Genomic DNA, 14,298 nt, shown 5'->3' on the forward strand with positions numbered 1-14,298 from the left:
ATTATTGGGTAGTATATCGGGGTACCTAGCGCTATAAAAACCTGGCGGTGAACCTAAAAAAATAACTAGCTACCTAGCGGCACCAGTGACACTAATGCAGCGATCAGAAAAACGATTGCTTAGTGACACTGGCAAAAGGGTTAACTCTAGGGGCAATCAGGGGGTTAAACCTTTATTGGGGGGGTAGGGGGCTACCCTGGACCTAACACTAACTGCCCTGACAGTTTTTACTGTTACAACTGACACTAAATGCAGTGATCAGTAAATAAATGATCACTGCAATCAGTGACACTGTGACTGGGAGGGGGGGCGGGGGGGGGGTGATCGGGGGGGATTTGTGTGCCTATGTGTACCTACATGTCAGTGTAGTGTTGGTGCACTTACTATTGTGTTCTCCTCGCAGTCCGGTCAAAAAGACCGCCCCGAGGAGAATGACATCGCTTCCTCCCTGCCGGTGTTTACAATACACAGGCGGGGGAAGCTTTTCATTCGCAGGGAGCGATCGAGAGGAGATACCAGAAACCAACGGCCATCTCCTCATCCCGGATCGCTCCTGAAGCGAAACGGACCGCCGCATCCAGCGGGAGGGGGTCCGATTGGACCCCCCACCCGCTGAAAGGCAAGCACGTACATGTGCGGGCTTGTGCCTGTCGGTGCAATTGCGCCGACGTACATTGCCATGCGACGGTCCTTAAGTGGTTAATTAATACCAAATATGAATGTAACATTTTCCCATATCTATACAAATTTTACTAAATGATGCCTATTGTTCTACATTAGAATTTTATGCTAAAGGCATGCAGGAGTAGAATCTCATAAACATGACCAATTTTGGTAGAAGCTTCACTGACTGGCTGTTTACTGATGTAAATAATATATGTGATATTTTATTTTTACTTTTGCCAAACTACATACTGTCTTTAAAACTCTGTTCCATTTGATTCCATGCAGAATCTAGTTAAGGGAGTATAGTCACATCAGTATTTCATGTTGTATAGGAGGATATGGGGAGGGAGGTGGGTGCAAAACTGGTGGGATCAACATATATTATAAGAAACCCACAGGCATACCTCCCAACTTTTTGAAATGAGAAGGAGGGACACCTATTAGAAGTATGTAGGATCAGAAAACACCCCCTTAAAGGAAAAGTATAAGAAAACAAATTGTTTAATCCACAATTATTCCATTATATTGGCTTTTAACATTTACAAATGCAGCACTTTAGAATTTGAATGAAGGGTTTAGGACTGTAAAACACTTTTTCAAAGATAAGTAGTGCATTTTATATACAACTATATAGATCAGACCAAAATGAGAGACAAATGAGGAGAAAAGAGGGTCAGAGGGACTTTATTTCAAATCAGGTACAATCCCTCAAAATCAGGGACAGTTGGGAGCTATGCACAGGTGATCACACCCACCATGTTTCACCAAACACTGATTCGTTTCAGATGGACTTTCACTATAGGATTGGGATTCTTCTGGAAAACTGGTATTTAGGGATGAAAGGAGCAAGCTGTTATTCACAAATGGCAAGCCTGGAGTTAATCATTTTTATTTTCCATTGTTATATAGGCCTGCAAATCACTGATGGCATGGCAGTTGCTTCAGTAGCCTTAACCTTGAGCAAGTCTTGTACATGTTTTCTATTATCACTTCATCCATATTCCGCATTCCACTATCTCTTGTCTAAGTCAGTTTTTAAATTGAAAAAGTAATTAATATATAATTTTCTTCCAATGACAGAATAACGAGGGTGGGCTAACGGTTCAGCTCCCCAGCAGTGTCACATCTTATAACCAGACAGGACTTAAGCCTGGGGAGGAGTACACCATCAGTATCATTTCACTGAAAGAACAAGCCAGAAGTCCCCCAACTTCAGGCAGCGTAACAACTGGTAAGGAAAGTTATTTACTGACCAAGGTTAGAATGACATCACTGAATCTTTGTATGTACAAATCTATGAAGCCCTATGCCCCGCTCCTTCTATGTGGATATAGCTTGCTTTGCTGGACTAGATACTAGACTCAATAATAGTTATGCATGTTGATCTTTCATTTATCTTTCCTTGTCAAAAACCTATAGTAAAATAAGATTCCCCTTCAACGCATAGACCTTTAAATACCTTGGCTGGATAAAGCACTGCTTTAGGATTCCATTGCATGCTAGTTGTTTGACCAGATGTCCACAAATTTGGTCATGTGATCAGCCACCCCAAACCATGACTCCAATCCACAGCGGAATGTGACCTAAGGCCTAGATGTTTCGTCACATAATGGAGCCACCACAGCATCCCAGAGCAGCTAGGGTATTTATGCTACATTTTATGTTATGTACCGTATGTGGGGTGGCAAAAAAGGAATGACTACAGGTCTGCTTTGAAAATAAACCAAATTTTGAAATTTTGTCAATTACACAGTTACTATGTCTCGTATACACAGATCAAGGGAAATGCATTCAATAGTCAATTACTAGTAAATACAACTCTGCGATCTCTTTATACTATAAGTTGAGTCCATTGTATGTTCACATTTACAATTGTGTAGACATTGTTATTTCAATTTTTTTTAAAAAGATATCTCTAAGACTGGCCATCCATTTTAGAATCTAAATGTACTATTTCTGTATTGTAATATACTTTAGGTATGTCAACTATGTAATGTGTGGACCTACCTTATTGGTTATAAATTAAATTGATTGTTTCGGTAGACCATCACCCTTCATAGTTGTTAGTGAATCTAAAGGCAATTGAATACATTGCTCTTCTATCCTTAGATAGTTTTCTTCTTTATCAAATAATAAAGTTGGACCTGCTGCTTACATAATCAAATGTAGAGACAAAAGCAGTATTTCTGAACATATCTATGTATTATACTTGTAAACAGCACAGACAAACCTCTCTGAGAACCTTTAATTCATTGCCGCCAGAATAACAGAGAACAGGGAAATGATTAATATAGCAACAAATAGTAGAAGATACAGGAAAGATTTATGTGAAAAGTGCATTAAGTACATTGGTTAGCACAGGATGTATGCAGTATGGTAGAAGTATATTGTCTTACCCGTACAATAATGAATCTCTGTCTATATACACGGAAATATTTGAAGGCCTGATCAAGGGCACTGATACACTAAATTAGAACAGAAAACACAGTGGAGAAATGCCATTTAAATTGCCTTTCTTCTGTTTTAGCCATTGATGGTCCCTCCAACATCTTAGTCCGAGATGTATCTGACACGGTAGCTTTTGTTGAATGGACCCCTCCAAGAGCCAAACTCGACTTCATCCAGCTACAATATGGGCCAATCAACGGGGAAGGGGAGAAGACTACTTTTCGTCTACAGCCCCCCCTTAGTCAGTACTCCATGCAAGTCCTGCGGCCTGGTTCACAATATGAGGTGTCAGTATGTGGTATCCGTGGAGACACATGCAGTGATCCTGTCACTACAACCTTCACTACAGGTAACCCCCTAATTTAAGGTTTCTAGTAAATATTTCTGTTCTGCAATCCACTGTTAAAAAACACAGGTAATACTGTATCAATGTGGGGATTGGATGTTTGGGGAGTCACCTAATGCTGTTTATATAAATATTTTAAATGTGCTTTCGCACGAATTACCTTCGCATTATATTTATATGATTAGCCTGTTTTGAAGTCTGCTTTTACAATGTGAAGACTGTAACATGAGTTTCCCTACATTTAACTCAACAAAAGAATATTCTTCTTCTACACCAGTCAAACATCCAGAACCCATCTGGATGATTACTTCTTCTAAAGTAGACAAACAGTTGTATCCAGTAAGAATTTATTCTTAAGGCTCCATGCACACTGGGATTTAAAAAACAATTCCCTTGGCAGAAAAAGAAAGTGCTCATATAGAGAATTTTTGTAAAGAGTTTAGGAGAGTTTAGTGTTTTTTTTTTTTTTTTTTACCAAAAAAAGTTTTATTGATAAAAGATATGAACATTTACAGCATGAAAAGCCGACATAAAGTACCGCAATTACTCAAAAGTCATTCAAGCATGACAAATCTGTGAGGAGGGTAAAAACCCTGAAATGGTACAATACATTAAAACAACTTGAATAGCTTTAAATTCTTGTAATGGTCTACAGATATATAGACCTCAAGGATTGAAACAGTAGCTTAACCCAAAAATGAAGACAATTGATGTTCACATTCTCAAAAAAAAAATTTTTTCTTAACAAAAAGACACCATTAGACCAGTTGTTAGACAGTGGAGAAAGAATTAGGGGAAGCCCTAAAGAATGGTATAAGTTAAAATAAAAGTGAAAGTGTAAGGCCCTAGGAGATTAATGAGGAATATTCCGATGAATTTCGGAAATGCTGCCAGCAAGCCCAAATTTTCCAGAAACTTAATGGGGAATCTTTCGATTGGTGTATTAATTCTTCCATCTCAGCCACCTTAGAAATGCGATGGAACCAATCCGAGATGGAAGGTGGGGTGCTGGATTTCCATAGGACTGGGATGCACATTCTCGCGGCATTAATGAGGTGCTGCGTCAGTGATCCTCGATATTTTGATCTCGAGATCGAGGAATGGTGAAGAAGGAATTGTGCAGGAGTATAATCAACGGATAGGGTAGTGATCTTACAGAGGATACGGTGTACCTCCGTCCAGAAGGGTTGGATATTGGGACATGACCACCAAATGTGGAGGAGGGTTCCCTCGTCCTGGGAGCATCTCCAACATGTAGAGGACACTTGGGGGAAAAATTTGTGTAACTGGGAAGGAGTCTTATACCATTTAGCAGCAAGCTTGAAACCATTTTCTTGTACTGACACATTGACAGATCCCTTGTGTATATGGGAGAATATAGTTTCCCACTCATCTTCTGACCATTGCTAGTCCAGGTCTGATTCCCAACTGCTGGAGGATTTAAGAGATTTGGGATTACAGTCCGAGAAGAAGAGGGTGTAGATTTTAGATATGAGGTGTCTTTGAGGTTCTATCGTGTCGCAGAGAGATTCAAAAGGAGTGAGTGATCTAGCAAAGTCTGGTTGGTGCTGGTGTGATATTAGAAAGTGTCTAATTTGAAAGTATACCCATTGAGGAATAGGCTGTCTGGTGTCTAAACACGGTACAGATGTACGCGGTAAAAGATTCCCATTGGTGAAAAAGTGCTGTGCTAACATCTCTGAGTGTGGCCATATGGAACGGAGAAAGGACTCAGACTGACCAATCGGAAAGTCTGGGTTATGTCTAATAGGTGTTAGTGGGCTGCGGTGTGACGAGATACGCTGTGTTTGGCACACCAAGCGAAACACATGTAAGGTAGGAGCAACTAACGGGTGCTGTTTGCATATTGTAGGGATGTGTTTCTGGTCCATCCAGGGTAAATATCTCGTCTGAATGGGTGCAAGCGTATTTTCCAAATGTACCCAAGCTTTAGTAGTGTTATGTACTTTCCAGTCTACTACTCTGGATAAATGGCAAGCCCAATAATATTTCCTCATATCTGGTAAGCCTATACCACCTTTTGTTTTAGGAATTGTTAGTCTGTCGTGGCTTAATCTGGGCCTCTTTCCGTTCCACAGGAAATGGGTGCAAATCGATTTGTATGAGTTGAAAAAGGTCATTGGGATCCTAATGGGGATTGTTTGTAGTAAGTAAAGTAATCTGGGTAAGATATTCATCTTGATGATCGAGGCTCTGCCAAACCAAGAAAAGATTCCCGAGGACCATTTTTTAAGATCGGTTTGAATGGTTTGGAGTAGGGGGAGATAATTATGCGTATAAAGGTTCTTAAGGTCGGAAGGTAGTTTAATGCCCAGGTACGTGATAGCTGAGCTGCTCCATTTAAAAGGGAAATTTCTTTGGCATTGCTCCACAGCAGGTTCGCTAAGGGATACGTTAAGCGCTTCAGATTTGCCAAAGTTTATTTGTAAATTGGAGATGTGTTTGAATAAATCTAGATCTTTCAGGAGGTTGGGTAATGTAACATGTGGTTCTGTAAGGAACAATAGGATATCATCAGCGAAAGCTGCTATCTTTTGTACTGTACCTGCCATTGACACACCTCTTATATCACTATTTGCTCGAATACGGTTGAGTAAGGGCTCTAACGTGAGGACAAATAGAATGGGCGAGAGCGGGCATCCCTGACGAGTCCCGTTGGATACGGAGAAGGCGTTCCGACAGATGGCCATTCACTCTTACATGGGCTTTCGGCGAGGCGTATAGTGCCATAACATGTGAAATAAATTTGTTAGGTAGTCCTATACTCTGTAAAGTTTCTTGCATATAATCCCAGGCCACTCTGTCAAACGCCTTCTCCGCATCCAAGGAGAGGAGGAATCCACGGGTATTGGAAGAGGAAAGCCAATTATGTATATTAATTGCTTTAATTGTGTTGTCTCTAGCCTCCCTCCCCGGGACAAAGCCCACCTGATCCAGGGAGACCAGTCCCGGCAAGAGAGGCAAGAGACGATTAGATAAAATTTTAGCGTAAATTTTAAGGTCCACATTTAGTAGGGAAATGGGTCTATAGTTCGAAACTAGGGAATCGTCTTTATTCGGTTTGGGAATGACCGTGATGTGTGCTGTAAGCAGATCTCGAGGAGGGGGATTTTCGGTGGAAAAAGAATTAAAAGCCGCTAGAAAGTGAGGTTTCAAGATGTCAATAAATGATTTATAGTACCCAGATGTTAACCCATCAGGACCAGGGCTTTTGCCTGGTTTTAGGCTTTTGAGGGCTATGTCCAGTTCGAGTGAGGATATTGGTGCTTCGAGACTAGTGGCTGTTTCAGGGGTTATAGGATTAGGGCCATATTGGTGTAAGAATTCTCTAATCAGTTGTGTGCGTTGTGCGTTCGGTGAAAAATGATGGGTATCATTCAGGTTGTATAGATTTTTGTAGAATTGAACAAATTGCTCAGCAATTTGATGATTAGAGGAGATCGTGTTTCCTGCTTTGTCTATCAAATGGTGGATAGTGTTTGTGGCTTTCTGTTTACGGAGCGCTCTGGCTAAAAGTTTACCTGATTTATTACTAAACTCATAGAAGGTTTTGCGTGAAAGTATGTAATTTCTTTTAGTTCGTGTGGTTATGTAGTTTAATAACTCTTGTCTGGCCTCTATAAGTTCGGTAATAGAATTCTCTACCTGGGATAATTTATGTGCTTTTTCCAAAGTTTTAATTTTGTTGGTGAGATACAGTAGGTGAGCGGATCTATCTTTTCTACGTTTAGCCGCAGCCGCCATGAAAGTTCCCCGAATGGTGCATTTATGTGCCTCCCATAGCAGCATGGGGGAAATATCAGGGGAAGCATTCTCTGCAAAGTAGGTCACCAGACGTTCCTTCGTTGTCGCAGCTATAATGGGGTCAGTGAGAAGGGAAGGGTCTAATCGCCAAATTGGCTTGTTAGGGGGTTTATCTGAAAGTGCTAAGGTCATGGATATAGGGTGATGATCCGAAATGAATTTGGGATCAATGGTAGCACCAACCAGACAAGGTAGATCTCTCTGCGACAGGAATAGATAATCTATTCTGGAGTGTCTCTTGTGTGGGAAAGAAAAAAAGGTGTAATCTAATTCTTGCGGATTGAGGGTCCGCCAGGAGTCATGTAGATTTAGTTCTTGCAATCTCAGTTTAATATTGCGCAAGGTCTTGTGTGAGATTGAGGAAGTTTTGTTCGATGAATCTTGGATGGGATTAAGCGGTACATTGAAATCTCCTCCCGCAATGAGGACTCCCTCCTGAAAGTCTGATAGCTTATTCATGGTCGAAGTGAAAAAAGATGCCTGGCCATTATTAGGGGCATATATGTTAGCCAGTGTGACACGCTTGCCTAGCATCGTGCCTTTAACGAAAAGGTAACGAGCTTCTGGATCACGGAGGATGTCCTCAACGCGGAAGGAGCAATGCTTTGCGAACAGGATGGAAACCCCTTTCGATTTACTGTTTGAATTCGTGGAGTGTATTGCTGTGGTGAAATACCTGTCCGTTAATTTCGGAATGGAGGAAGATTTGAAGTGTGTTTCCTGTAAAAATACTATTTTAGCCTTGTTTTGTTTAAGAGAAAATAATAATTGGGATCTTTTTTCGGGTATATTCAGCCCTTGAATATTTAAGGAAATAATTTTGGTCCAATTTTGGGGGTTGGTCTTGTGTGGTCTTGTCATCCTGAATTTGTGGGAATGTTACAATCCCTATTGAGGAAAAGAAGGGGGGATAAAAAAGAAAACTCTACCTGTTTGGGTTAATTAGTCAATTAATGTATATCTGTACTACACTATAGTCGGTAGATATGTTCAGGGTCGAGCTAGCAAAGGAATTTCACCAGACACAGTAGGGAATTGTGCCTGGTGAACTGAAATTGTTGAGAGAATAACTCACTCGAAAGAGAGTGATGTAGTCTCACTCTGGTCAGAATTCCGGAGAAAAGCAAGTACCAGCTTGCTGATCCTATCCACCAGTGGTGGGCGGTGCAAAGCACAGTGTCCGGATTCTATACTGGGTAACACATGAAATGTTATCACTGAAGGTATGCTAACTGTTTACCACTGTATGTGGGGTATAGGCTCGGGTCGATTGGATGGATAAAGGATGTGATCCAGTGTCTACCCGCCAAACGAGGGAAAACCAAGTATCTGTAAATAATGCAACTGGTGAGAGGCATAACAATTAAATTAAGAATAATAACATAAGAGAAATAACATAAGAAAAGAAAAGAAAGGGCCCCTGTGTGGAAATAAAGAGGCGGTTGGAGGAGAAGAGAGTTCATATCTGAAAAACTCTTAGTGCGTGAAAGGCAATTGAGTTGTAGAGCATGACTTATAGGGCAGTTTGCACCAACTATTAAAGTATTATGTGTCGCAGAGTGTAACATGTATTGTTAAGGAACTTATCCTTGATCACAAGCCTTGTCAATCATTTAACCAGAACAAAATAAAAAGTTTAGAGCCATAGCCTAGACAAATAAACTGCTAATAAACGTTTCAAGAGAATGTCTACTGTTTGTAGAAAGCAGTGAATGTAATGCGACCGTAAAGAGATGGTTAATTGGGGAGCACCCCCCTTATGAACAGTGTAAACCTACTGGAACGTGTTCATCGTGTAAAAATGAAAAGTTCTGAAAAGGATAACCTGTTAAGAAATTCTAGGGATTCCAAATTCCTTTTCCTAGCCTCTAGGGTCCTCACAATACGAAAGGTGTTTAGTAGACGGGAGAAGCATAGGTATATAGTTCAGTCTTTCGGTCTCGTCCTAGTGATCACACTGGAAGAAGAGGAAGAACGATCCGATGAAGTGTCGATCGTACATCAAAAAACAACAAAACCATCGTTTACAAGACTTCAGAATCGTAGAGTGCACTCTTCGTTTTGAAGAAAAGAGAGAAAACAAGGATGTCTTCGTACGTTAAGGTTGCTAAAACAATAACGAATAAAAACAACGTGTAGAATGAAGCGAAGCAATTCTCATTCAGCGATCCCTTCGGGCTCTTCTAGAGTGAGGGGCCTTCGATGGGCTCTCTCGTACAATCTCGTCATTTCTCACGTCAGGGTTCCTATGATCCGAAGGCGAGCGTCTACGTCTGGATCTTTGTTCCTGGAACTCCATTCGTTCAGTTTGAACGTGTCCGTTTTTTGCTGCTTGCGGACGATATTCGGCGTACCAATCTGGTGCTTCAGTGAGGGGGATATCGATCGTTTCGCAGAAATACCTGATATCCTCCGGGACCCGGAGAACAGCCGTTCGTCCTCCCGCTGTGGCTGATAAAGCGAAGGGGAACTTCCAGCGATACGGGATTCCCTTCGTACGTAAAACTTCCAAGATAGGCCGAAGTTCCCTCCTCCGTTGCAGAGTAATAGTAGACAGATCAGGGAAAATGTTTATCACAGTATCTTTATAGGTCACTGGGGATGTTAATGCTCTCACCCTGTGGAGAATGTCTTCCTTCTGCCTGTAGTCGATCAGGCAACAGATCACGTCTCGCGGAGGATCCGATTCTCTGTATCTCGGGCGTAGGGCACGATGAATGCGCTCCATTCCGATGGGGGAATCCGGAGGCTGTTCCAAGATGGTGTTAAACAGGATGGACACTTCTTTGGCTAGATGCTCCGATTCTATTGATTCTGGAAGACCTCGGAGGCGAAGGTTATGCCTTCTCCCCCTATTGTCGAGGTCCTCCAGATGGCGATTCTGGTCCCGAAGCTGTAACGTGTGAGTATCAATCACTTGGCAAGCTTTCCGGAGAACAGTGGAGTGTGTAGCGGTGATCTTCTCCACGTCTTGAACTCTTCCCGCCATTGCTTGTAGGTCTAACCGCAGGTCTGAGATGGCGGACGTAAGGGCTGAGGTAAGTGTTTCTTTGATGTCCGCTGCCACGGAGCGTAGGTCATGTAGGCTGGGCTGAAGGTGAGGGGTGAGTGTGATGCCCTCAGATGGCGGGCCTTGCGGTGAAGAGTCTGGGACAGAGCCCGTTCTCTGTGATTGACCTCGTGAGGCCGCCATGTTGCTGTGCTGGGTGCGGAACATCTCCGGGATATTCTGCGAGATCCTGCTCGCCTCGTCTCTCGGGGATCTCGATCTGGAGGCGGACGAGTCGCGGGACGAGGTGCCCATGTTGCTGGGTACTCTTAGGGTGGTTTATCCTCCGTTAACTGTTAGGTTTTCCTCTCGTCAGCGGGAGCTAACAAGCTATGCTGCCATCTTCCGCCGAGGTCAAGCCACGCCCCCGAGTTTAGTGTTTTTTTCTGCCAGAAAGCACCAATAAAAAACCCAAACCAGAAGGTTTTTTTTCCCTGCTTTTAAATGCTAAGCTCAAAATATGCCTGTAATCTTCCTAATGTGCATGGACACCTAGGATAACACTCAGCTGCTTCTATGGAATTTCCTTTAGAAGCAGTTTTTTTTTAAGTTATTGTGCATGGACCCTAAATTTGAACTCCAGGCAGACATAAAAAAAAGCAATGAGTGTAATAAAGTTTTTGCTAAAAAAAATAAAAATAAAATACATTTTAAATTTATTTGACACTTTAAATTATGATCTAAAAAGAGGGGAAAGGGTGTTGATAGAATTAGAAAAAAGGCAAGATAGAAAATCTAAAGACTGAGAATTACAGGGGCAAAATCCAGACATTGTTGGTATAGTTGAAGTTGGATAGCTGAGTAAGAAGGTTATAAAAGAATATAGTACTATAAATAGTAAAATGTAAGTATGTAATCAGAAAAAATATTAAATATATGTTAACGAATGCAAGAAGCCTTCCAATCAAAATTGGTGAACAATCATTGCTGATGAATGGCCAACGTTACCATTTAGTCAGAACAGAAACCTGGTTAGATGATGTTTATGATGGGATAATGGATCTGGAAGGTTATAGCATGTTTACAAAGAATAGCTATGACAGAAAGCGGAGGTATTTGTCTGTTTGTAAAATCTTATTCAGACCATCTGTTAATAATATGCATATGGACTGCAATAGTATTGAGTCTACATACAGTGAAGATCATTGTTTTGATGTACAAACTGGCTAACTTTGTAACGTCTGGTGGATTATGAGCTATATCTTCTGTTTTACCATTCTTCTTGATAGGTTGATGCTCTCCAAGACATTTGAAAATGTGGTGTTAATCCTCAAAATGATTATAAGTCATATTTGCAATCTGCATGACATTACCCCCTCACCCTTGGCGAAAAACTGCCACACAAGCAGCCTATGTGTGAGCATTCACTGGCAGAGTGTGTTTTCTGGCCTCAAGGAGTAGTGATCTGACCATGCCTGGAAGGGAGCGAGACATTGCTTGAATAAGCAGGGGCCTGTACTCACCATGAGGCTGAAAGGCTTAAAGGTGCTAAGAGACAGTGCGGTTGATTTACTAAAACTGGAGAGTGCAAAATCTGGTGCAGCTCTACATAGAAATCAGCTTTCAGGTTTTATTGTCAAAGCTTAATTGAACAAGCTGAAGTTAGAAGCTGATTGGCTACCATGCACAGCTGCACCAGATTTTGCACTCTCCAGTTTTAGTAAATCAACCCCTCTCTATAAATAGGCAGGAACCTGTACAGCTCCAGATTCCAAAATGAATTTGCCGCAAGACTGAATGAGTCAGATTAAGCAATGAGTGTGCGCAGGAAGCGGCTCAGGGACTACATGTTCTAGATAACCATCAGGCTGCAAAACTTCTATTGGTGTCATTGTGAAGCTGAAAACCCCTGAAAAAACATTCATCTGATTGTGAACTTTTCTGTTAAATAAATGTGAGCAAAGAAAGCCCTTAAATCAACATTGGCAAGTAAGTTGCGTCCTTGGAAGCACTACACTTGAGTTGAACCCCTACAATATTTTTACATCCTTACAAAGACTATATATTCCCTGTAAGATACTAAGGTTATAGTTTATTAGTTCTAAAATACTTGCTGGCAAAGCCCTTCTCAGCTGGAAAAAAAAGCTTCGAAGTTTGTAATATGGGGCTTGGAAGCATTTATTTGTAGTTTCAGGGTGCCCAGACCTAAAACAACATCAACTTCCAAATCCACTTATTCTAAGCCCACTGCTATTTGGAGTCAGACAGCAGGCTTTATGCCACCACAGGGTTTATATGTCCTGCTGAGCTTTAAATTACTCAAGAGAGTTTCTGGCTGTTGTTTTGTGATTCTGAAAGTCATGAAAATAGCTTTTAAGGCCAAAGAATTCAAAAGAGAATTAAAGGCATAGCGCCAAATATCAAAAGTATTCAGAATTTTCTGATAAATATGTGAACATGCCCAATGCTAGAGGATAGGTCCATTGGGCGGATTGTGAAAATGTGTAAAAATGGTGTGCATTCATCTGTTGTGAACACGGGTTCAGAAACAACACATGGTAGATGGCATCTAAGAAATGTTTATTGCTTGTCTCACTAACAAAAAAATGAAGGACAAACTGTACCGCCATCTTAAACACAAACATCTGTTCAAGATTCCATTTAGAAGGGAAGCCAGACTTTAATCACAAGATACAAAATACAGTAATTAGAATGCAAAGTAAAGCTCAAGTAATTTAAAAGCTATCAGGTAAAAAAATTTGATCAGTACAGCACACCATCAGAGAGAAATTATTTGATATGTGCGACTGATTTTAAAGTACACTTGTCATTTGAGAAAGATGTGGGTGGTCATCACTGACTTTACCTGTAAAAGTTGTACTTTCCTGGCCGTCATGCTGATGCAGAATTGGAGGCCACTGACCCATCACAAATATAGATCCGAGTCATTATAACTTTCTGTTTCCATTTGCTTAATTTTTTCTGGGTCTGTGACTTAGAATCATTATACTAGGATAAAAGAAGGGATAAAAAAGACACAAAGACTCAACCTCTATTAATTAGTAATTGGGGCCAAGAGTACAAATTTTAATAGTGGTGCCTCAAAGTGCCTCCTAAATGCCCTCACCCCAGAACAAACCTACAAAGTAAGTCTGAGGTGTGTTCCTCTGAAATAACTAAGCATACAGAAAGAAAAAGGAGCCAAAGGGGTCCCAAAGCAATTCTTCAAAAAGAGACAAGCAAATGAGTACAAAAATTATGAGAAGTATTTATTACAAAATTCACTTTACACTAATCAAAAATAGAACCCTCACCATAATATAAAAATTAGACAAAGTTGTCTATTAACTCAGATGGCCACCACATTCAGATATACATCCCTCATAAGTATCGCTAAATACTTCATTGGCAATAACTATTTTGGTATAAGAAGTAGTATTATCAAAGCAATAGACTTGAGTCAGATGAATACCAGACATAAAATGGGGATCCCATCCTTGAGTCTATAGAACCATTGCAGTATACTGTATGTAAGGGATCTTCCCGGGGTAGGGTGTGTTTGGACACAGTTCACAGCAGACTTGGAATTTATAAAGCAGATCTTGGCGTTTATTCGTGGTACAAACAGTCCAGCAAACAAAATATACAGCAACACCGTGCTTTCTAAGTACAACAAAAATAAAAGTCCTAGCCCGGCTGGGCGCTTACTAACAGGTTCTGCTCACCTATCTGACACTTACAAACACAGCGTCTTTCGCCTGGATATCGCAGGGTGAGTTTTAGCTCCAGCAGTGGCTGTGCTTGCAGCTTCCTTCAACACACAGATTGTTCATTCCCTGGCTGAGCAATCACCTGCAGACCCTGCAGTGCCTTTAGCTTCCCAGGCTAATTAGGATCAAAGCTCACCTGATCCCAAACCCAGAACTGGATCGGGGGATGTGGAATGACAGGTCCCTCTACCAAACCTACCTGCCATTCCATATAAACCCAGGCCCGGCAAAATTAAATAACAACTCAGCAGCAT

The 14,298-nt window shown here is 41.2% G+C and overlaps 1 protein-coding gene across 3 annotated transcripts in view; it reads left to right on the plus strand.

The window, feature by feature from the left end:
- The window catches only part of TNR (tenascin R), an 835,808-nt gene that overhangs the window by 631,786 nt on the left and 189,724 nt on the right, over positions 1-14,298 (plus strand). For all 3 annotated transcript variants that reach the window (XM_077453200.1, XM_077453202.1, XM_077453201.1), the window contains 2 exons: positions 1,747-1,897; positions 3,194-3,463. In XM_077453200.1, coding sequence (XP_077309326.1) covers positions 1,747-1,897; positions 3,194-3,463 — 421 coding nt within the window. The remainder of the gene's footprint in view (positions 1-1,746; positions 1,898-3,193; positions 3,464-14,298) is intronic.

The sequence above is a fragment of the Lithobates pipiens genome, unplaced genomic scaffold (assembly GCF_037356315.1).
Source record: "Lithobates pipiens isolate NorthernLeopardFrog02 unplaced genomic scaffold, aLitPip1_a1.2 Scaffold_23, whole genome shotgun sequence".
NCBI classification, from domain to species: domain Eukaryota; kingdom Metazoa; phylum Chordata; class Amphibia; order Anura; family Ranidae; genus Lithobates; species Lithobates pipiens.